The following is a 24,859-nucleotide window of genomic DNA, read 5'->3' as shown; positions in this document are numbered from 1 at the left end:
TCAATTCTACCCATGATTGACAACCACACTACTCAAATTCTTGGAACGTCTATATATCGTGGGTAAACTGGCAAAAACGTTAACTCTGAAATCCCTGTTTGAATAATCTCTGTTTTTTTAAAGCCTGAATAAAAGACCCGCTATTAAACCTTAAGTTGAATTTACTTGCTAAACCACATAAATATGACATTTCAAACTACTTAGTGTATTTTGCCAGTTTATAGAACGTAGAAAACTTTACATATATTACTGTATCATTAGTCAAAATTGCATATTTTCGAGTTAACGTTGTTTGCCAGTACATCCACGATATATCGTTCGAATTCGAAACATATCTGCTTGAATTCACTAGAACTTCACGAGAGACATCTATGATAGGATTAGAGAAGCTTTTGATGGAGCACAAACTCTTTCATTTGTATGTGAGGTCCGAATCCTGGATTTTATCAACATACATGAGAAACGCTAAAAAATATCTTTTTTTTTTATTTTAGCTTATAATTTCACCAGTTTATTTAATTACAACATTTTGAGTGTGTCCAAATACTTGTTCACAAATCTGGATTATCCCCAATTAGGAGTTATTTTTACTTTTTTTTTTGACATCTCAAGTGATCACTTAAACCAGTCTATGACGGTCGTAAGCCCCCTATATGCCCAGACTGCCATATTCTTCTTCAACTATGTATGTTGAGATGTCAAAAAAATATATATGTAAGTAAAAATGAATAAGTTTCCCTATTCATCTTACTTTATTTCTTCCTATCTCCCGTGTACTCACATTCTGAACTCATCGTTTCCCCTAAGTATTCATATATTTTAAATTATGGCGATTTATGGGGTAGTTATGCCGTACCTGCTTTCACGATTCCCCCCTACATACAACTTCTTTCATTCCTCGCTTATAAAAAATCCAGTCATAGTTGAACGTACTCTACGCGGGAGATTCTGATAGTTCGCATATTAAGGTCTTGCTTCTTCATATGCTTCTTCAACTATGTTGAGATGTCAAAAAATAGCTAGTAATTTATTTGGTCCTTTAATTAATAACAATACAATAAATAAAACCCTTATCTGCACCCCAATGGTGCATAGGGCACTGCTTCATATGAACACAGTGTTATCTTGATCGTTTACACACGAAGGAAAGGTGATCAGCCCTCCGCTTCAGGTACCAGTCCAGGGTAATATTGAATAAATATTACAGTGAAAAAATCACTTATATTTATTTGACCCCCCTGGGAATCGAACCCGGGACCTCCAGAACGGTAGCCGAGCGTGCTGACCATTACACTACAGAGGCGGACAAAAATAATTTAATAATAATATAATAATAAATAATAAATTAATAAATATATTATGATTTAACGGAGCTGAAACATGCACATGCCCAAAATGAGAAGCGTGAACCGGTTGGAGGCATTTGAGATGTTTGCCTCGGATGCATCGAAGAATGCTTCGGATACCCTGGATGAACATGGTCAGCAAAGACTTAAGTTTAAATTAAAAATGGGACTTTGACATCAGTTTATTTCATTGTTGATTATATTTAATATTTATATAATAATAATAATAATAAAACCCTTATCTGCACCCCAATGGTGCATAGGGCACTGCGTCATATAAACGCAGTGTTATCTTGATCGTTTACACATGAAGGAAAGGTGATCAGCCCTCCGCTTCAGGTACCAGTCCAGGGTAATATTGAATAAATATAACAGTGCAAAAATCACTAATATTTATTTGACCCCCCTGGGAATCGAACCCGGGACCTCCAGAACGGTAGCCGAGCGTGCTGACCATTACACTACGGAGGCAGACGAAATATTTATATATATTTATATATATTTTGTATATTTTTCCTATAAAATCAAACCCAACCTAAACACAGTTATCCCCTTCCTTGCTTCTACCCCACCTTAAAACACCAGCATCCCCACCCCTATCCTTATCGAAACCCAATAATTTGTACACTGTTTCATATATTTATGTTTAGTCATAAATAAACCCTGAAGAGGGCAACAGGCTGTTGCCGAAACTAGTTGAAACTGGTTGTTAATAAAAATGTGAGTGGATCAAACAACAAAGTTTTTTATTTCTCAAAATAATATATCACTATGATCCACAAAGTTAATGCTTTTAATATTCAAAATAATCTATGCCGACGCTGTCTTGGGTAACTATCGGGAACATACAGATAATTTCAGGACTATCCACAGTCATCAAATACACATTCCTTTAATACATTACACTTGGGTCTCTTTTTATGCGATAGAAACGTTCCACGGGGAGTCGCATAAAAAAATTCGCGCAAAAAAATATTTGGGACTACATACAAAACTACGGGATAGGTACCATTATTTTTAAAAACCCCATAATTTCAATTCAATATGATAGAATGTACCAAAAATAGCATAATTTTTTTTTATGAAAAATCATAAAGATAAAAAAGGAAGAGCTTTTTCCTTAATTAAATATGCACATATCGCTCACTCCTTTCAAGAACGTCATAAATAAAAAATCGTCAATTTTCAGTTGCGCATGTTTTCGGAATACCCAGAAAATATACTATATCCCAGCAACACCGGCATATTTTAAACTTAATATTTACCTGCTACAGGGCAGAAAGTGTTGTTTTTGCGTTTTGAAGAAAATGCATTGTTTAATTTTTTATTTACATAAACTAAATGTCTTTCAAATGGAAAAATAACTTTCAGGTTTTACCTAAAAATATCAGATACAGAGTAAAAAGTTCAATAAGTGGCTTGATATTTATTTTTAATACATTGTATTATATTTTTTAACTTTGAAAACGTTCTCCTGAAAAATCAAGTTTTATGATTTATGACGTTCTTGAAAGGAGTGAGCGATATGGGAAATCGTTTTTGAGATACATATTCAATCCAAATTACAAGTGATTTTTTTCTGTTTTTTTTTTCAAATAAAGTATCTCCTGAATACGATGTAAGATTTGAGCTTGACTTTGTGCCAGTGACACAATTACACTTTAACGGTTGTAACCTGCACTAGTCTAAATTTTAGATTTTTTTTATGCGAATTCACATAAAAAAATACTTGAACTACCTACAAAAATAAGGAATAGGTTCCATTACATTTGAAAATCGCAAAAAAAAGATCCGCATAAAAACAGACTGAAGTGTATACTACTTGCATACAATCCGGAATGCATGCGAACTGTTTGAAGCCCCCTCGCATTTCGGCTGTTGGCCTACCACGCGAGTGTTTTTATGCGCGCCTATAAAACGTAGAGAACAAAAAATTGGGAACATTGCTCCCAATAGGTTACTCGGGCCATTCCGTTCATTCTCTTAATCGATTCGCGACGGGCTCGGGACCCCGCGGGACCAAGTCCCCGGAATCTGCATACGTTACTTGCGCCGCCTTTAGCCTGGATCCGATTCAATACGTCATGTCGGCGCTGCATATTCCATTTATATATTTATATACTATATATTTATATGCTAGACGCACCAATGAGTCCATTCGCCAGGAACTACGCCTGGATGGTATGACTCTGGCCAATATCTGTACCCGACGGATTCTCCAGTTCTTTGGACACGTTGCGCGTGGCAACGAGGATAGCCTGGAACGACTAGTTGTGATCGGTAGCCTGGAGGGAAAGAGAGGGAGAGGAAGATTCCCCACACGATGGACCGATCAAATTAAGGCAGCAGCAGGCACCTCAGTGGTTGGAGCGCTATGTGCAGCGCAGTCAAGGGATAACTGGAGAAGAGTCATTGCTTCTGCAAGGGTCACAACCCTCAGCAATGAGGATTAAGACGGAGAAGAGATTTATATACAGTGAAACCCCTATTTTACGTTTTTGAAGGGACTGAAAAAAAACTGAAATGGAGGGAAAATGTCATCATCCCTCCATTTTTCCTTTGCCTTCCTTATTATCATCAATTTGTAATTTATGTTATTATTTATGTTCAAGTACTATCTGCCCTCTGATTGCAAACAGCTATAGAAGGTGTCAAACGTTTTGACCAATGTCACAGGGAGTGTTTTCGCCTAGAATTTTCACTCATGAATTACATGAAATTATATTGTAGTAACTTTAAACATAAATAGTAAATCCACTCACCAGTAGGCATAAGCTATGAAACTTAAAAAGTTGAAGCCTTAGTAGGGTCATGATAAACGGAGTTGCATAAGCGTCACTTGGACGTTAGGTAATTAAAAAAAAAAGACCAATGTCACTAGTCTGTTTTTGGTTGGTTAGAAGATTTTGCTTTTGATCAATAAGCCCGCCAATGTACTTATTTCTTTTCTGTACACAAAGTTTAAATAAATAAATAAAATGTAAATGCGGAGTATTGAAAAAAAAACATTTAAGTTTTATTTATTTTTTGTGAACACCATGTAGATGATTTTTTTTGTTGCATACAAAAACCTACATCGAGGGAAAATGTAAATGGGAGGGGGGGGGGGGATATTGAAAGACATACATGTTAAGAAAGAAAACCAAGAAAACCATGTACATGAGATTTTTTGCATACAAAAACCTAAATTGCGGTAACGTATGAATTAGAGGTATTGAAAAAATATTTTGAATTGAATTTTTTTGTAAAAATTGTAATTTTATCCGCCTCCATAGTGTAATGGTAAGCGCACTAGGCTACCACGCTGAAGATCCCGAGTTCGATTGCCAAGAGGGTCAAAATATATATATATATATATATTTGTGATTTTTCAGTCCAATATTTATTTAATATGACCCTGCACCCGTACCTGAAACGGAAGGCTGATCACCTTTTCTTAATGTATTTAACGATCAAGATAACACTGCTTCTATATGGTGCAGTACTCTATGCACCACAGGGTGCGGATGGTGGTTAGAAGAAGAAGAAAAATTGTAATGACTTAACAAATAAAACAAACGCAATAACGTAAAAACTGTACGTGAACGATGATGGCGATTAATGCCAAAAAAAACCTATATCGCTCACTCCTTTCAACAACGTCATGTATCAAAAAACTTGATTTTACAGGAGATCGTTTTTAAAGTTTAAGAATGTAATAAAATGTATTAAAAATAAATACTAAGCCACTTATTGAACAGTTTACTGTGCAACAGTTCTTCTTATGTTAAACCTGAAGGTTTTTTCTCCATTTGAAAAATATTTAGTTTATTAAAAAAAATATATTAAACAATACCTTTTCTTCAAAATGCAAAAACAACACTTTCTGCACTGTATCGGGTAAATATTAAGTTAAAAATATGCCTCTTTTGCTGGGATATAGTACATTTCCTGGGCATTCCGAAAACGTGCACAACTGAAAATTGACTTTTGATATACGACGTTGTTGAAAGGAGTGAGTTATATGTATGCGATCCATTGCATTAAATATCAAGTTCTCATTGTATATTGAATGCAATCACAAAAAAAACAGACCGCAGAAAAGCCAAAATGTTACGAAACCAACCAGTTTCATTTTTAAACGAGCGATAATTAAAAAAGCGTTTTTGGCGCTAAAGAACCTGCCCTAAAGCATAGCTCAGGGGTGGCATAACTTTTGATCAGTCTCTGGCGTCATTTTTCAAACATTATAACGATTACTGATACTTAGTGACGTGTACAGATAATTAATTAGGGCAGGCAGTAGAGGTAGGTAGTAAGGTAATCTAGATACCACTTACAACATTTTGAGTGTGTCTAAATTTCATTTCGTTCATTCGAACCCTTATCCGCACCCCAATGGTGCATAGGGCACTGCATTATATAAACGCAGTGTTATCTTGATCGCTAACACACGAAGGAAAGGTGATCAGCCTCCGCTTCAGGTACCAGTCCAGGGTAATATTGAATAAATATAAGAGTGAAAAAATCACCTATATTTATTGGACCTCCCTCTGGGAATCGAACCCGAGACCTCCATAACGGTAGCCGAGGTATGTTTTAATTATTTTTTTAAATATACTTAATATTTTTCAAATGGAGAAAAAACCTTCAGGTTTTACCTAAAAAGTTGTGTTGCACAGTAAAAAGTTTAATAAGTGGCTTGATATTTATTTTTAATATATATTATATTTTTTAACTTAAAAAACGTTCTCCTGAAAAATCAAGTTTTTTAATTTATGACGTTCTTGAAAGGATTGAGCGATATATAGAACTTCCAAGAATTTGAGTAATGTGGTTGTAAATTAGTAATGGGTAAAATTGGTAAATGTTACACGTGTGTAACATTTGTCACTTTGTTTCAAATGTTCAAATGCTTTGTTTCAAATTTTAAATGATCACTTTGATCATTCAAAATTTAACCAACACATGACGGTCGTCAATGCCCAGACTCCATATTTTTCTTCATCTTTGATGAGATATCAAAAAATAATATGTTCAATTTTTAATCATCGTGTTATTTCACCAACTTAATGCCAAATCAATAAATAAAATATGTATACGGCATACCATTGTTTTTTTGAGCGAAGGAAAACGTTTCATCGTAGACGTAAAGGTCAAAATAATAAACGTTGACCAATGTATGTACGTATATGTATGAAGTATATACTAGCTGTATCCGGCCACGCGTAGCTGTGGTTCAGTCTGGTTAAATGTAAAAGAAGGCATATAGAAAGCACACACAGACACACACACACATATATATATATATATATATATATATATATATATATATATATATATATATATATATATATATATATATATATATATATATATATATATATATATATATATATATATATATATATATAGAGAGAGAGAGAGAGAGATAGAGAGAGCTGTAATAGTAGCAGTGTGGATTATTTGTTTACCACTAGACTACCATTTGTGTTATAAAAATATGAGGGGAGGGGGAGGGGTGGGAAGGTGGACCATAGACATCAACAAATAGAGCCGCCAATAATTTAGCAATGACATCAACATTAAAATAACACCATCGTTTATGTGACGTCAATCATTGCCAACTTACGAAAATAACGTTTTTACGAAGGCGAATTTTGCATAAGAAAATGCTTAATGAAAATATTGATCGGCTGTTATAAACACAAAATGAGTCTAATGCAATATTATAGGTTGAGTATGTTAAATTAGATATTCCTCCCGTCTGACAAAGATCCATTGGTAATTATTATAAGTATAAGGCCATTTGGTCACTTCTACCAGTATGATGGGTGTCACAAGAGTGGTGAATCCGGTTAATGGTCGACAAAACCATGGGGGTCTAACCGCCAACCCATGGTATGTAACTCATTCAATTAAGCAGTATTTCATTCGGTATTTTGGTCAGTTGAGTCAGTTCATAACTATTTTCTTTTCAAAACCATATCAATCACTCCTTTCAACAGCGTCATACATCAAAAATCGTCACTTTTCAGTTGTGCATGTTTTCGGAATGCCCAGAAAGCGTACTATATCCCAGCAAAAGCGGCATATTTTTAACTTAATATTTACCCGCTACAGGGCAGAAAGTGTTGTTTTTGCATTTTGAAGAAAAGGTATTGTTTAATATATTTTTTTTTAATATACTTCATATTTTTCAAATGGAGAAAAAACATTCAGGTTTTACCTAAAAATATCTGTTGCACACTAAAAAGTTCAATAAGTGGCTTGATATTTATTTTTAATACATTTTATTACATTTTTTACTTTAAAAACAATCTCCTGAAAAATTAAGTTTTTGATATACGACGTTGTTGAAAGGAGTGAGCGATAAACAGTGGACCTCTCATAACGAGTAATTCGCATAACGAGCAAAAAAACTGATAAAGTTGCTTTTTCGGCCGTCCTCGTTCTGTTCTCCCGCTCACATTCGCCATATTCAATAATTCATTCTCTCGTTATCCATTCGCTCCGGATGTCCATACCACCTTAAAGAGATCTGAATCTGTCCATTTATCCGAGCAGCCTTACATTCCTTTCTCATATCTTCGTATTTTACTCAAACAATGATTTTCCACACATTCGTCTGAGGGAGCGCATTTCACCGGCGGTCCGTACGATCAATATAAAACAGCGATGCCCTGTGCACCATTGGGTGTGGATACCGATCTAAAGAATGCATTCAAAGTGTTTGTTTGTCTGAGTTTTTCCCTAATAATAAAACGATATGTAAATTCGTGATCGTAAACAGCTAGAGTTTTTTGAAACACGAAGCAAGGGTCATCTATTTATAGAGTATGTAATGGATGGATGAAAACATATCGCTCACTCCTTTCAAGAACGTCATAAATAAAAAATCGTCAATTTTCAGTTGGGCATGTTTTCGGGATGCCCAGAAAATGTACTATATCCCAGAAAAAGAGGCATATTTTTATCTTAATATTTACCCGCTACAGGGCAGAAAGTGTTGTTTTTGCATTTCGAAGAAAAGGTAGTGTTTAATTATTTTTTTAAATAAACTAAATATTTTTCAAATGAAGAAAAAACCTCCAGGTTTTACCTAAAAAGATCTGTTGCACAGTAAAAGTTCAAAAAGTGGCTTGATATTTATTTTTAATACATTGTATTATATTTTTTACTTTAAAAACGTTCTGCTGAAAAATCAAGTTTTTTGATTTATGACGTTCTTGAAAGGAGTGAGCGATATGAAAAGTTTGAAGAACGATGGTTTAACCGATTTACCAAGGATTAAAGAACCTGTTGACTATACTTTATTGTTATTTTATATATCTTACAGTTATCTTTTTACAAAAAATGTTAGTAATATTTTATTTTATTATGTTAGTAAACTTTTTTTTTTTTTTTAGGGAATTGTACAGCTTTACATATAAAAAAAGTACATAATAAACTCCTCCCTCCTAACCCTTATCCGCACCCCAAAGGTGCATGGGCACTGCATCGTATAGAAGCAGTGTTATCTTGATCGTTAAATACACGAAGGAAAGGTGATCAGCCTTTCGCTTCAGGTACCAGTCCAGGGTCATATTAAATATATATTTGACTGAAAAATCAATAGTATAAAAATATAATAAACAATAGTTACATTAACAATAATAAACATTACATTAAATTCACGAAAATGGTTATTTCTTTAATGTTTTCCGCAGATACTTTGTGGTACATTTTATAATATTTTTTGGTTGAATTGGATGTATAAAAAAACTGGTGAAAACAAAGTCTATTAATTTTATAAAGATATCAAAAATAGTTACATTAATAAAAATAACGCCAATTAAACAATTCCACATTTATGTGATAATAACTATTTTTAAAAAAATCAGACATTAAAAAAAGGGTATGGTATAAAAAATTAGATTTTGTAGGAAGGAGAAGGAAATGAGAGGAATTAATGAGGGTGATTAAAGGAATTTTTTCCTGGGTAAATTAAATATGCCTCCGTAGTGTAATGGTCAGCAAGCTTGGCTACCGTTCTGGAGGTCCCGGGTTCGATTCTCAAGGGGGGTAAAATAAATATAAGTGATTTTTTCATTGTCATATTTATTCAATATTACCCTGGACTAGTACCTGAAGTGGAGGGCTGATCACCTTTCCTTCATGTGTAAACGATCAAGATAACACTGCGTTTATATGACGCAGTGCCCTATGCACCATTGGGGTGCGGATAAGGGTTTTATTATTATATATAAATCAAATATTAGTATATACCGAGATTTTTATGTCTACCGGTTTCGAGACGTACCCGTCTCTTCGTCAGGACAATCACTACCACAGCATGCAAACAATACTACCCTTCACTACCATAGCACTATTAACACACTTAAAACTACACAGGATATTTAACACATGCGATTTTTGGTCGACCCGAAGACCAACATGCACTATAATGGTTGCAGCACAAATATGCATTAAGAGCCGAGTCCATGTTAGACTTCGGGGTAGTATTGTTTGCATGCTGTGGTAGTGATTGTCCTGACGAAGAGACGGGTACGTCTCCAAACCGGTAGACATAAAAATCTCGGTTAGTGGTTATTTACTAATATTACTTTTTTTAATATTATTATTAAAAAATAAATAAGTAAAAATGACTAATTATAAAGTAAATGCATTAAATATTAATAATATTGAGAATATTATATTTCTTTATTTATGTGTATTTTTCAAACCCTTACCCGCACCCCGATGGTGCATAGGGCACTGCATTATATGAACGCAGTGTAATTTTGATCGATAACACGCGAAGGAAAGGTGATCAGTCCTCCGCTTCAGGCACCAGTCCAGGGTAATATTGAATAATTATCAGAGTGAAAAAAATCACTTAATAAATAATAATAATAAAACCCTTATCCGCACCCCAATGGTGCATAGGGCACTGCGTCATATAAACGCATTGTTATCTTGATCATTTACACATGAAGGAAAGGTGATCAGCCCTCCGCTTCAGGTACCAGTCCAGGGTAGTATTGAATAAATATTACAGTGAAAAAATCACTCATATTTATTTTTACCCCCTCTGGGAATCGAACCAGGGTCCTCCAGAACGGTAGCCGAGCGTGCTGACCATTACACTACGGAGGCGGACAAATACGGTATATAATACATAGTTAACAAATAAATGTTTCAATTACAAAATATATAAACATTTGTGCAAAGGATGTTTTTTTAGAGGTACACAAATTCTAATTTCCCGTGTGGCATGTTGCGCCATCCCGTTGAAACCACAGCTCTGTCACATCAATGCCATTCAACTGACGTACGTAGAAGTCAGTTATCATGTTTCTGTAGCGCTCTCCATTGACCGTAACATTCTGGCCGACATCGTCTTTTAAAAAAATGGACCAATGATCCTGCCCATGAAGCACACCAAACAGTGACTTTTAACGGATGTAAGGGCGTTTCGACAAGGGTTTTTGGATTTTCTCCACTCCAAATCCGGCAATTCTGCTTATTGAAGTAGCTATTTAGCCAAAAATGTGCCTCATCAGTGAACAAAATTTTGCGTTGAAAAAGAGAATCAAGCCGAATATTGTTTTCGGCGCATTCACGAACCTACGACGCGCATAATGGTCATTTAGTCTATTCGTGGTGAAATGGCAAAACTACAAATCAACTGTCAACTGTTAAATTGACAGTCTGTAGAAACAATGTTGCCAGTTTAATATCAATACTCTAAAAAAACACTATTCATAAAAATAGTTGAAACAAAACAAACACTCGCCGAAAACATAAACAACACGGTAACGTGTAACATTATTATCGTACGGAAATAACGTCTTCCACAAATAAAATCCCAACCATCCTATCTAGAACGTTGAAAAAAGGATACAGTGATCAATTTGATATACTGTAACTCGTAAATGTTTATTCCTCATTAATCAATATCAAAATCAATCGAATTTCATAACTATACCGATATTCAGCGACATAGCCGCCGCAGTTAGTAGATATTAATTTAGTTTCTTCGTTTAATTTTACTATTTACCTCGCCACCGGGGAGAGCTCCAGTCCAGGGGGAGCTCGTCGATGTCCTTTAATACGATTCCCAGCGCATTTACGAGTAATCCAAGGAGAATAATCGAGACAAGTGATGTCCAATTACGAGCACTGGGGGATGCGTGTGCCTTATTTCGCATCTTCGTAAATGAAAATTACCACTACCACTTCACACACAGCGAGAAACGTGCATTTTGAGTATTTGGCTAGATTTTCACCGAACTATTTTCGCAATAAAGCGTGCGGGATCAGAAAATTCACTCGCGTTCACAAAGGCGCGAACTATTGGTATTGACAGCCGGAGCAAGTCCACTTGTCACAACAAAATACACAGAAATAGCAAGATGAGAAATGTTCGGCCGAGCTACACAAACACCGGCTTGCGCGTGCGCACTGCGCACTCAATATTTTCTAAAGGCTCATGTACACCTGAAAAATTATTTTAAAAAATTGATGGAATCATTTGACCACACACGAAATTAATACATATAAAGTATTTTTTGTATTTTGTTAAAGATTGTGAAGCATTTAAATATATGTTTGTATTTCAAAAGTGCCCTCGAAAAATATGTCTTATAAATTATTTATAATAAAGATGTTGTTTAATGAAAGATCTATATTCTGTTTAAAAAAAGTCATAAATTTAGTTAATATTTACTATTTTTTGTCAGTCGTCTCTCCACAGTTAGATTTGGACTTTTTGAATTCACTCTCTACCTGCGACGGGGTTGAAATGCTTAAAACCTTTTTTTGAACAATAACTTCGATAAATTTAAAGACTGACAAATAATTAAGTCGTTGGAATTGTTAAACAGCCATTTTATCTGATTTTCGCTTGATGTTTGCTGTGTAATTAGCTTTTATTATATAGCACAAGGACAACACCAGCACCCTCAATTCTTTACAAATATATTTCGATAGGCTTTACCTGAAGAAGAAGGAAAACTTGATTGAATTAATTTGTGCAAACAACATCATACAAAATTGGTCTTACCTTTCTTTAGATTGAAATTTATATTCTTATTACATGAAAATACACATATGAATTTTGAATACTTGTGAACATGAACAGTATCTGTTGAACAGGGATTGAAAAATATTTTTAAAAAATCTGACACTATAACTTTAAGCCCCGTTTAAATTGTTAAGTAGGTGTTACATGGACGGGAACTAAAAGAATTGTAGGCATCCGTACATTTTATCATCTGTCACTTTTTTCTCATTTTCTACTATAATCATAGATGAAAATAATTTTCTCGTTATCTTGGTCCTCGTTACCCGAATAAATATATATTTTTAGTAGTATTAATTTACTTATCTTGATATTTAAACGTAAGTATTCAGAAAATAAAAAGTATTAAGCATTCTTCCACACTTTATCCAATCTTTCTGAAAATATTAGCTAAAAATATTATGTAATTTCAGAAACGTCAAAATAAATGTTTCCTTGAAAATATAAATTTTATCGTATTTTATAAAAAAATAACATTTATGAATTTGCTGTATCTACGTCGTTATAAACACGTTTTTTTCTGTATAATCAAAAAGACATTTTACTGTAAAATATGGCTTTTCTCGTATATACCCGCCGATTATTCCGACTTCTGACCTGATCACATTCCAGTTTTTGAAATACTAGATCATGCCAAATTTCCTCGGTCTTTCTCTGCTTCTATTACCAACCACATTCGCCTCGTTTTATTTTACTATTCTTTCTTCACTTATTCACTTCGTATGCTCAAACCATATCAACACACCTTTTTAACACATTGTTTGCGTGAAACGCTTAAAGCATCTTTAACATATGGCTAAAGATGCTTTTAAATACATACGTAGAAAGCAGGAGACGCTTATAAGCGTTCTATTTGCTTACTTTTGGTACAGCGTGAGGAGCCAAAAATCGGAGTCGGATTTGCAGTTACTTGTGATTAGTATATGACACTAATTAGGGTCAGGGTTGAGGAAAAAACCAACAATATGTTAATTTAATCAATAATGCTTATCTCAACCTTGCATTCATTCCTTTTATCACCATTTGAACATCTATCATATATTGTTTTGCCACACAATGTCTAAGAGATCGCATTTCGACTGCATTCAGTCTACTTTCATCCTTCTTATGCCAACTCCATGCTTCGCTTCCATATAAAGGGTAGAATTTGGGTTTCAAAATTAAATAAAAAATTTATTGCAAAGGATATACATTTATTTCAATAACTAATACAAAGAAGAGAAGTGCAGATTTTATTTCATAAATATTGTTTTGTCTAAATGTAGACCGTCACGTCAGACTAACTCTTGGAATCTGGCCTGAGTATTCTGTACTAATCGCTAGAGAAGTGACATCAGGATGCCATTAACTTTGCAAACGATATTTTTTTTAATGCAGAGATTGTTGTGGGGTCTACATTTAGACCATGGGTGGCCAACCTTTTCAGCAGCCAGGCCAGATTTTAAAAATGAGAAATCTTACCGGGCCGTAAAACAAACTTTCTTTTATTATTCAAAGCAAACATGAAATATATTGTTTTTTTAAAGAAGATTTTACAAAAAAGGTTAATTAAACATATTATTAGATCAGAGTTAGGTAATACAAATAATAATAATAATAAATAATATAAAAATTAAATTATTTAGTGACATGTCTGATTTTGTTTGTCAGAATTTTTTCAAATTATCTTCAATTTGTTTTCTAACGTAGTCCACACGCCAAGTAATAATTTGTCGAGACAGTCTTTTTTTTTGAGAAATCCGTTTTCTATTCTGGACACAGAATTTTAACAACACTCTTAACATATTATTTTTTGACATCTCATCAAAGATGAAGAAGAATATGGAAGTCTGGGCATTTGCGGGGCTTACGACCGTCATAGGCTGGTTTAAGTGATCACTTTACACACGTGTAACATTCACCAATTCTACCCATTATTGACAACCACACTACTCAAATTCTTGGAAGTTCTATATATATGAACCAATTTAGAAACCTTGTTCATGAATCACTAGAACTTCACTAGAGACACCTATTGGTGAGATGTAAAGAAGCTTTTAATTAAGCAGAAACTCTTATATAAGTATGTGAGATCCGAATCCTGGACTATAATTACACACATGAGAAACGCCAGAAAATACCATTTTCATTTTTATTATTAAGCTTATAATTTGACCAGATAATTTATTTACAACATTTTGAGTGTGTCCAAATACTTGTTCACAAAATCTGGATTATCTCCAATTGCAGGAGTTATTTTCATATTATTTTTTGACATCTCATCAAGGATCTCACATACTAATATAAGAGTTTCTGCTTAATTAAAAGCTTCTTTACATCTCACCAATAGGTGTCTCTAGTGAAGTTCTAGTGATTCATGAACAAGGTTTCTAAATTGGTTCATATATATAGAACTTCCAAGAATTTGAGTAGTGTGGTTGTCAATAATGGGTAGAATTGGTGAATGTTACACGTGTGTAAAGTGATCACTTAAACCAGCCTATGACGGTCGTAAGCCCCGCAAATGCCCAGACTTCCATATTCTTCTTCATCTTTGATGAGATGTTAAAAAATAATATGAAAATAACTCCTGTAATTGGAGATAATCCAGATTTTGTGAACAAGTATTTGGACACACTCAAAATGTTGTAAACACTCTTAACCATTTCACCATCTGAATATTGCTTAGATTTTTTGCTAGTATCATGGCTTTGCAAACTAGCATTTACATAGCATTTTGGCTTTGAGTCGGTCTAGCAGTCGGTTATAGCAGCTTGTATTCTTATCAATGTGTATTTGAAGGTCAATCGCGAAATGTTGTGATTGTTTGTCAACACGAAATTGCCACTATAGTGAGATATATCCATATATGGAACTACGCACAATGGAATTTTCTTTTGGTAGTTTTATGTACACTTAAGGGAAAAAGTCCGCCTCCGTCAGCACGCTCGGCTACCGTTCTGGAGGTCCCGGGTTCGATTCCCAAGGGGGGTAAAATAAATATAAGTGATATTTCACTGTCATATTTATTCAATATTACCCTGGACTGGCACCTGAATCGGAGGGCTGATCACCTTTCCTTCATGTGTAAACGATCAAGATAACACTGCGTTTATATGATGCAGTGCCCTATGCACCATTGGGGTGCGGATAAGGGTTTTATTATTTATTATTATTAAGGGAAAAAAGTGAAATGCTCATCGGGCCACAAGTAGAAACCCGGCGGGCCGCATGCGACCCGCGGGCCACGGTTGGCCACCCTTGATTTAGACGATATAAATTTTTAAGAAATAGAACCGCACTTCTTTTTTTTGTAATAGTTATTGAAAATAATTTTAATTCTTTGCAGTTTATTTTTCATAAAAAATTTTAAATCCTAATTCTGCCACCGGACACCCTTTATTATAATATTGCATTGATTGTGGATATATTACGATTGTTCCTTCCAAATTTGTGTATTTTTTATAATAATTTGTGTATTAAAATTGTATTCGTAAATGTATGCGAGAAGAACAAAGAGACGCAGTTCATCGACTTTATTTGTTTATAATATTGTCCCCACCTCATGCAACTCCTTTCAAATCGTATATAAGGGGAAGAGGACAAATTTGTGTGTGCTCGGATAAGATTAATATTCAAACATAAACCGTATATTGGCTTCGCTTTGTTCTTCTCGCCCTTATAACTTTGTTATTTTCGGAATAAATAATTGACTTTCATTTGCGCGTTTCCTTCTTCCTCATCATAAGTGTTCCAGTACCATTAGTCGTAACAACGATGACTTTGATTACAGAGCAATGGGCGGCGACGGTCACGGTCACGGGCACGGGCATGGACACGCGCCGTACGTGGTGCCAGACTACTCCATTTACAAGGTGGAGGATGTGCCTAAACTGGTGGCCGTCAAGAAGAGATTGGCTGCCAAAGGACTGTCTGACCCGTGGCTGAGGTAAGAGCGGGTGATGTGTGGAAAAATATCTTCTTTAGCCCTCTGTCCTTTACTGCTGGATATAGGCCTCTTCGTCTTTTTGTCAGTCGGTTGCTGCTTGCAGCCAGTTTTTACCACCCACAGCGGCTATGTCGTCGGAACATGTCTTTTGAGGTTTTTCGGCGCGTTTTTCACTCTACCAAGGTCTACATCTTTAAATTTAGGGGTCTGTCTTGTGGGGACTTGTCTTGCAATATCGTTCACTCCTTTCAAGAACGTCATAAATAAAAAAACTTGATTTTTCAGGAGAACGTTTTTAAAGTTTAAAAATATAATACAATGTATTAAAAATAAATATCAAGCCACTTATTGAACTTTTTACTGTGCATCACATCTTTTTAGGTAAAACCTGAAGGTTTTATGTCCATTTGAAAAATATTAAGTATATTTAAAAAAATAATTAAAACATACCTTTTCTTCAAAATGCAAAAACAACACTTTCTGCCCTGTAGCGGGTAAATATAAAATTAAAAATATGCCGCTTTTGCTGGGATATAGTACATTTTCTGGGGAATCCGAAAACATGCTCAACTGAAAATTGACAACATGTACAAATCTTTCACATACATTTTTTTATATTTCGATATCCATTTATTATAGACGTAAATGTGTGCCTACAAATAATCATGTCATGTTTCATTTTTAGAAATGAAGTATGGAGGTACAACCGGAAACATTTCAACTCTCCAGGAACTAACATAAGAATGTACCTAACCCGAGGCGTACCCACTGCGTTGGTACTCTTTGGCCTCACTCTTGCGTACGATGCACTCACCAAAAAAGATGACCACGGACACCATTAAATCAATCCTGATGGAGAAATAATATAACTCTTTCAGGTCCGCTAATTAGTTCAGTATATACAATTTCAAAACCCATTGGATTATGTTTTTCAAACCACATTACATTTTTCAGTCAATCCAATTATTGAATGAAATTCGGTGTGAATATCAGTTGTTAAATATAATCATTAGGTGGGTTAGTTGTACTTTGCCGTAATATTGGCGCAACTTGTAAAAATATGTATTTAATAGATAAATAAAAAATTATTTGAATATGTTTGGTTTCATTTTATTATTTTCATTTCTATTAATTTACTTCTTCCAACCCTTATCCGCACCCCAATGGTGCATAGGGCACTTCTCTTTCCTTGGAGGATAAGTTCTGTAAGGTTATGATTGAGATCTCGAATTTATAATTAGAACGCGATTAGCCACGCTAGGGTTTAATCATCTTTCCGCAGTCAATTTTTTTTAGAACATAAATTGGAATTTGACACTTTTGTATGAATTTGTATTGAAAAAATATTTTTATAATTTTTTTAAACTCCTTACCTTTCAACATCTCTTTTCTTTTAAAAACAAAAAAATGAAAACTATGTCAAATGTTTTTATTTTTTTATTTATAACCCTTATCTGCATCTAATGGTGCATAGGGCACTGTATCAAATTGACACAGTGTTATCTTGATCATTATTACATGAAGGCAAGGTGATCACTCTTGCGCTTCAGGAACCAGTCCAGGGTAATATTAAATAAATATTACAGTGTTAAATCACTAATATTTATTTTCACCTCCCCCCCTGGGAATCGAACCTGGGACCTCCAGCACGGTAGCTAAACACGCTGACCATTACACGGAGCCGGACATCGAATGTTACCTGGGTTTAAAGAATATTAAGTTGCAGGCTTTCGATTGTTAAGTTTATCCGTAAACAACGGTTGTAATAAAAAAAATTCAATGCAAAAACGGTATTTTAAGCAAGGAATTCAATTACAGTAAGTCTTTTGGCTTGGCGCTGTACAGCTGCCGGCCGAAGCTGCTCCATAAGTTTAAATATACTCCCCCGGATATTTGCAACTAAAGTCCATAAATTTTTGCATATATAGTGTGATTGGTGATAAATTGAAAAAGGTTTAAAGTGAAATAAGCTCTAAAGTTTAGCCAATATTTGAGAAAAATGCATCAATATGTAATATTGATATACTATAAAGCAATGCATCTCAAGTTGGCTTGTTGAATTGTGATCCAATTCCGAGAAATGGACCGTTTTCAAGAGCGGTTGCTCTCGAAAAAACATGTGTTAAATGCATCCCTGCGACCTTGTCAATATAGTGTATACAATAGACTCAAAAACATATGCTTACTCCAACTTCTTTTTGCGTAATTTATTATTAAAGCTTCATAAAAAAATATCCTTGCAGTAAAAAACACATAAAATGATGTATATTTAATTGTTGGGTATTATATCCAAAATTAAACAAGGTTTATTGGATTTGAATTCTACATTTATTTATGTATATGTTAATATGTGACGCGTTTCGTCTTATTAAGACATTATCAATCACTCCTATAAGACAAAACGCGTCACGTATTAACATATACATAAATAAATGCAGAATTCAAATCCAATAAACCTTGTTTAATTTTGGATATATGTATTACCCAACAATTCAATATAGAATTCTACCAACTGTCTGCAGTTACAATAAATGATGTATATTTATTGGAATATCGGGACAATTTCATGCACCCAAAACACGCCAGCTCGCATCTACTAGGCTGAGAAAGTTAGGGCTTGTGCGCCGGTATACTTCGCCGCCGTCATGGAGTACCTGGCTGACAAGGTATTGGAGATGTTCAGCAATGCCACCAGTGACAACAAGAAGACCAGCATCACCCCCCGCCATCCGCAGTTGACTATCCACAATGACGGGAGCTCGACAAGCTGCTCTCCGGCGCTACCATCCCTCAGGGAGGGGTCTTGCCCAACATCTTGGTCATGCTCCAGCCCAAAAAGACCGAGGAGGTGCAATAATACGGCGGCTCCACTTTCTCCCCTTCAGACTCAGCCGATTGATATTTCGCTTTAATATTTTTTCTCATTATTATTTTCATATCATAATAGTAGGTAGTTTTTTACGAAAATGGCGCTATATAAATCATCCAAAATTATCATGTACATATTATGTATTACATTAAATGATACCTGAGTTTAAAGAAAATTAAGTTGCGATTTATCATATATTCGGCCTTAAATATAATAAAATCGGCGGGTATGTATGAGGAGATGCATGAACGTGGAAGAGGCGAAGAATGTTTGCAAGGACAGAGTGGTGTGGCGCTCTATGCTAGGATTATGTTGCTAGGATTTGTTCTGCGTACTGCCAGGGTTTTCGAAAATACCCGCGTGCTGAGAACTCTTTATAACTCCTTGGTGCGAAGTAGACTCGAGAGTGGCTCGATGATTTGGGGGCCACACGAGCTTAAGTACTCTCTTATGGTAGAGAAAGTCCAAAAGAAGTTTTTGAGGTATCTCTACATGAGAGAGTACGGCTATTATCCTTGGCTCTACCCGACCCAGTTTCTCCAGGGTATGCTTGGCTACAATAGTTTAGAGACTAGAAGGAATGTGTATTTGATTACGCATTTTTATCGATTGTTGCGCGGTATGATCGATAATCCTGAAATTATCCAGAGCATTGGTCTATATGTTCCCGATAGTTACCTAAGACAGCGTCGGCATAGATTGTTTCACATTCCTATACACAGGACCAACCTGCCGATGGTTATGCCTGTAGGAAGAGCTACCGCTATGTTGAACAATATCACATTGGATATTGATCTGTTCCATGTGTCCGAAGGAGTTTTCCGAAGCGAGATTCTTCTACACATTTAACAAGAGTCTTCTTGCGTAATTTTTAATTTGTTTTTTTAATGTATACGCCTTAAATGTTTGTTTGTAATGTATATATTAATTATTGAATAAATTGAATTGAATTGAATTGAATCTATTCTCTCTGCCTACCCCTGCTGGGAAGCGGCGCGATGGTTGGTTAGTTAGTTAGTTAATATAATAAAAAGACGAACATAAACCTAAAATGTTTATTTTACAAATTATTTTTAACACTTAAATTATTGCATACATATATGATTTCAGAAATATGTATTTACTTTATACATTGTAATATGTAGTTACGAAGGATGACAAATTTCTAGATACATAATTGTATATGGAATGCTATTCAATGGCTTGCATCATTTACATTAATGGTGATTATTATTACATACAATAAACAGTAGGAAAAACTTTTTCATGGGTGCATTCTTAACGCTATTTATAAGATTTAAAAAAAATATGTAAAAAAATAATCAAGTTTGGGAAAAAATATTTTCATTGATATTAAATAATATTGAGTAAAGTCAAAATATAAAAGTGAGTTTGAAGGAAACTTGTTAAATTTATATATTCAGCATGTCATTAACATGTTCAAAGTCACTTGTTTTGAATAATTACTTTAACTAACTTCCCACCATATGATGGTTTTACACAAATTATAGTATAATTTATATTTGAAGCACTAACTTTGTGATAATTAAAATGTAGCGTTGTTTTGATACAGACTTAATTCACGTTTTTATTTATTTTATGGTGTTTAAAACTGATGTGTGGTGTGTACTTTAAAAACCCTTTATATAATACAATATGTAATCTTCAGATAGTTATGGATTCCCCTATCTAACTTTTTCTTAATTTTCGATCATTTATCTGTTTTTTTTTAATGTTAAGACTACAACTTCAATTTTATAAATTTTAGGTAATTTATCACCGAATTTTACCTTTAATAGTCGATTTATAAGATATAATATAACTAATAGCCTCAATTTGACTTTCCCGTACATATCGCTCACTCCTTTCAAGAACGTCATAAATCAAAAATCGTAAATTTTGAGTTGTGCATGTTTTCGTAATGCCCAGAAAATATACTATATCCCAGCAAAAGCGGCATATTTTTAACTTAATATTTACCCGCTACAGGGCAGAAAATGTTATTTTTGCATTTTGAAGAAAAGGTATTGTTTAATTATTTTTTTAAATATACTAAATATTTTTCAAATGGAGAAAAAATATTCAGGTTTTACCTAAAAAGATCTGTTGCATAGTAAAAAGTTAAATAAGTGGCTTGATATTTATTTTTAATACATTGTATTTTATGTTTGAACTTTAAAAACGTTCTCCTGAAAAATCAAGTTTTTTGATTTATGACGTTCTTGAAAGGAGTGACGATATGCCAGAATTAATTTTCAGCTAATACGCAAAAATGGTATATTTTCAATTATATTTAAATATTAATAACAATTAATAAATAAAAACGTGAATTCAATTGATAAAGAAAGTCTTGATAATGAAGCGGTTAGCTTCGAAACCGTTAGACATAATAATTGATTTATAATAAAATATTTATAGTGATTTTAAAAAAAAGTTACATAAATTATAATGCTATTTTTTTCATGTATAGAGGTTTGTTTATGACATTTTGTTTTGAATATGCTTGGATTCTTTATGGAGTTAATTGCATTTAATGTCAATTTAACAAATCAAATATCTGCCTACATGGTGCAGTGGTTAGCGTGTATGGCCAATGTGCTCGAGGCCATGGGTTGGTACCCAGGAGGGTCAAAATAGATAGTGATTTTTCTCGACTGGTGTACGAAGCGCATGACTGATCACCTTGCCTCGCATTATTAACGATTATGATAACAATGCATCAATGAAGTGCAGTGGACTATGCACCATTGGATGTAGATAAGGATATGGTTACAAATTTATGATAAAAATTAATTTTATGATGAAAGTAAAAATAATTATTTCTACTTAACTCAAATAAACCATTCATATTTTATATAATAAAACCAAATAGGTTTTCTACTTTTATTTTATTTGACAAGTGACCTGGGTTTTGCTGTTACTGACATCATCAGACTGATGATATTAGTAACATAATAGGGTAATAATGAAGCCGGGTCACTGATCAAATAAAATAAAAGTGGATAAAGCTGTATAGTTTATGTTTTATCATATGATGAAATGCAAGAATTATAAATAAAACACTTGTTTTTTACCCCTTGGGTATTATATTTTCATTTTTAACTAATGTTTTACTTAGTAAATACACTATGAGTTAAATAGTGGTATTTACTAAGTAAAACATTAATTAAAAATGGATAGATTTTACCACAAAGTGACTGCTGAATCAATTAATGAAATTATATTTTACAACATTTTGTGTGTGTCCAAATATTTGTTCACAAAATCTGGATTATCTCCAATTACAGGAGTTATTTTCATTTTTCATGAACAAGGTTTCTAAATTGGTTCATATATTTAGAACTTCCAAGAATTTGAGTAGTGTGGTTGTCAATAATGGGTAGAATTGGTGAATGTTACACGTGTGTAAAGTGATCACTCAAACCAGCCTATGACGGTCGTAAGCCCCGTAAATGCCCAGACTTCCATATTCTTCTTCATCTTTGATGAGATGTCAAAAAAAAAAATAATAATTATATTTTAACTATATTTATAGATACATAGCAACTAAATATTTGTCAGGCGGACTACGCAATTAAAAACGTGAAAATCATCAAAAGTATTTATTAAAAATAGTAACTGGTTACATGACACTTAAGTTTGGTTTATTAGGAATGAATGTAAGAGACATTTAATAATAAATCAGTATTCCGTTAACAACGCCTGGCGGGTGCGGGGTGCAGGGAAGTAAGTGCACTTGACTTTTTCGGAGAAAGGCGTTGTCACGCGGACGAATGTTTAGTAATCTAGGGTTAATGACGAGTTTGGAAGCTACAGATGCTGCCATCTACGGGTTTGAATATTAACTAAAGTAGTAATAAAGATATATAATTATCTATACTGATAGATTTACCGGTATCAGTACAGAATCAGTCGATGGTTGCTTAGCATTGGAAGGGACAAGGTAGAAAGTGAATTAATTAAAGTCCAGGTGTAATTATCTTATTGAAAAACCTTTAAACTGTAAATTATTTTTGTATCTCCTGTATGTTATGTTTATAATCTAATAATTAAAAAAAAAAAATTAAAAAAAAAAAAATAATATAAAAATTGTATTAACACATTGTGTACGGTGTGCACATATTTGTGCGTTTCAGAAACCTTGTGTGGTGGCGGGGTGCACATTTTTGTGCATTTCGGCTACCTTCAATTTAGTATACAAAAAACACGTCATAAACTTCTAATCTCTTGGCCTTTTTGCTTTTGTTGTGTAGTGGATAGATGTCGTTGTAATATAAAAAATAATACTGATATTTACTGGTTCAAAACATGGCTAATGGTCGTAATCTGTTTTGAAGGAAATGTTACAAATTAACTTTAAACAATAGATACAGACGGTGCGTTTTTTTCTTTGTCCTAAAATGAAATAAAATACAAAGATCATTGTCCTTTACTTAAGTCGGCAGTTGGTACTTACAAAGCAATAAACGCGTGTGGGGAAAGCCCATAAATCATTTTTTATTCGCAGATTTTGAGTTTTCAGCGGTTGTTAAACTATGTTGTTATTTTCTAATATTTTATTAGTGTTTTTAACATTTTTTTTACTTTTGTGATTTGTGGACTAACATGATTTTATTTTGAGACGTTAGAGACCATTTAACCGTTTTTGTATTGTTTTCGAGTTCAACCTCAAGTTCAAAATATGAAGTTCACTGACATATTTTATATTTCCGGACAGCTGTCTAATGTCGCCCGCCTCAAGATACAGTTTTATCAAAACATTGCCGTAGCTAATGTGTTAACATGTTAGTATTCGGCTCAACACAGGCCATGCCTAAAGAGCCATAATACGTATAATAAATGTATATATGAAATGAATTTATGAATAAATGTATATATGAAATGAATCATATTGAATGTATCTATGTATTATGAAATAAATAAATAAATATAAAAAAATAAAAAAAAGATAATTATTGATTCTCTAGTTTACAGGCGGACCTTATCTTTCGCACATTTAAAAAATGTTTTTTTGTTGTTGCAATAATATTTTCGTGCAATTGTTTCCATTTCACACTTTGAAATGCATATGAACCAGATCCGTACTGTGAAAAATGTTAATGAAATGACCGTATTATGGAAGAATGTGGTCACAATGGAGAACGCATATCTCAAATGCGTAGGGCGATCCATAATAGTACTTCATGTTACACAACTCTCTATGAAGAATAGAAAAAAAATAGTAAAATACTAAATACTAACCCTTGACAAGTTAATTAAGTAAATATATTTTTTATTCAACATGTACTTAGTTGGTAATTTTTGATAAATATAAATTTTACAAAGTTTTGTACAATTTTTGGTGTTTTTTTTATTATATATTTTTTTTTACATCCCTTTACTGTCCGCCTCTGTAGTGTAATGGTCAGCACGCTCGGCTACCGTTCTGGAGGTCCCGGGTTAAAATCCCATGGGGGGTCAAATAAATATAGGTGATTTTTTCACTCTAATATTTATTCAATAATACCCTGGACTGGTACCTGAAGCGGAGGGCTGATCACCTTACCTTCGCGTGTTAACGATCAAGGTTTATATAATGCAGTGCCCTATGCACCATTGGGGTGCAGATAAGGGTTTGAATTGAATGAATTACTTTCCAACATTTGACTTTTGCACACATTTTCAGGAACCAA

General features: G+C 33.8%; 2 protein-coding genes across 2 annotated transcripts in view; one reads left to right on the top strand and one right to left on the bottom strand.

Moving 5' to 3' along the window:
• LRP1 (LDL receptor protein 1) overlaps nucleotides 1-11,771 on the bottom strand; it is a 181,129-nt gene extending 169,358 nt beyond the window's left edge. Inside the window, exon 1 of the mRNA XM_088263885.1 lies at nucleotides 11,368-11,771. Within this exon, the coding sequence (XP_088120011.1) occupies nucleotides 11,368-11,518 (151 nt within the window). The 5' untranslated portion in view covers nucleotides 11,519-11,771. The remainder of the gene's footprint in view (nucleotides 1-11,367) is intronic.
• Nucleotides 11,772-12,588: 817 nt separating this feature from the next.
• On the top strand, nucleotides 12,589-17,416 carry ND-B12 (NADH dehydrogenase [ubiquinone] 1 beta subcomplex subunit 3). Its single transcript, XM_088263861.1, has 3 exons — nucleotides 12,589-12,710; nucleotides 16,163-16,318; nucleotides 17,004-17,416. Exons 2-3 carry the CDS (start codon nucleotides 16,167-16,169, stop codon nucleotides 17,158-17,160), a joined length of 309 nt encoding a protein of 102 aa, XP_088119987.1. The 5' UTR covers nucleotides 12,589-12,710; nucleotides 16,163-16,166; the 3' UTR covers nucleotides 17,161-17,416.
• The last annotated feature ends 7,443 nt before the right edge of the window (nucleotides 17,417-24,859 follow it).

Source organism: Brachycentrus maculatus, unplaced genomic scaffold, assembly GCF_059751285.1.
Source record: "Brachycentrus maculatus isolate JH-2025_06_01 unplaced genomic scaffold, ASM5975128v1 h1tg000206l, whole genome shotgun sequence".
Lineage (NCBI taxonomy): Eukaryota > Metazoa > Arthropoda > Insecta > Trichoptera > Brachycentridae > Brachycentrus > Brachycentrus maculatus.
The sequence above is the reverse complement of the archived record's forward strand: the minus strand, read 5'-3'. Positions and strand labels throughout refer to the sequence as shown.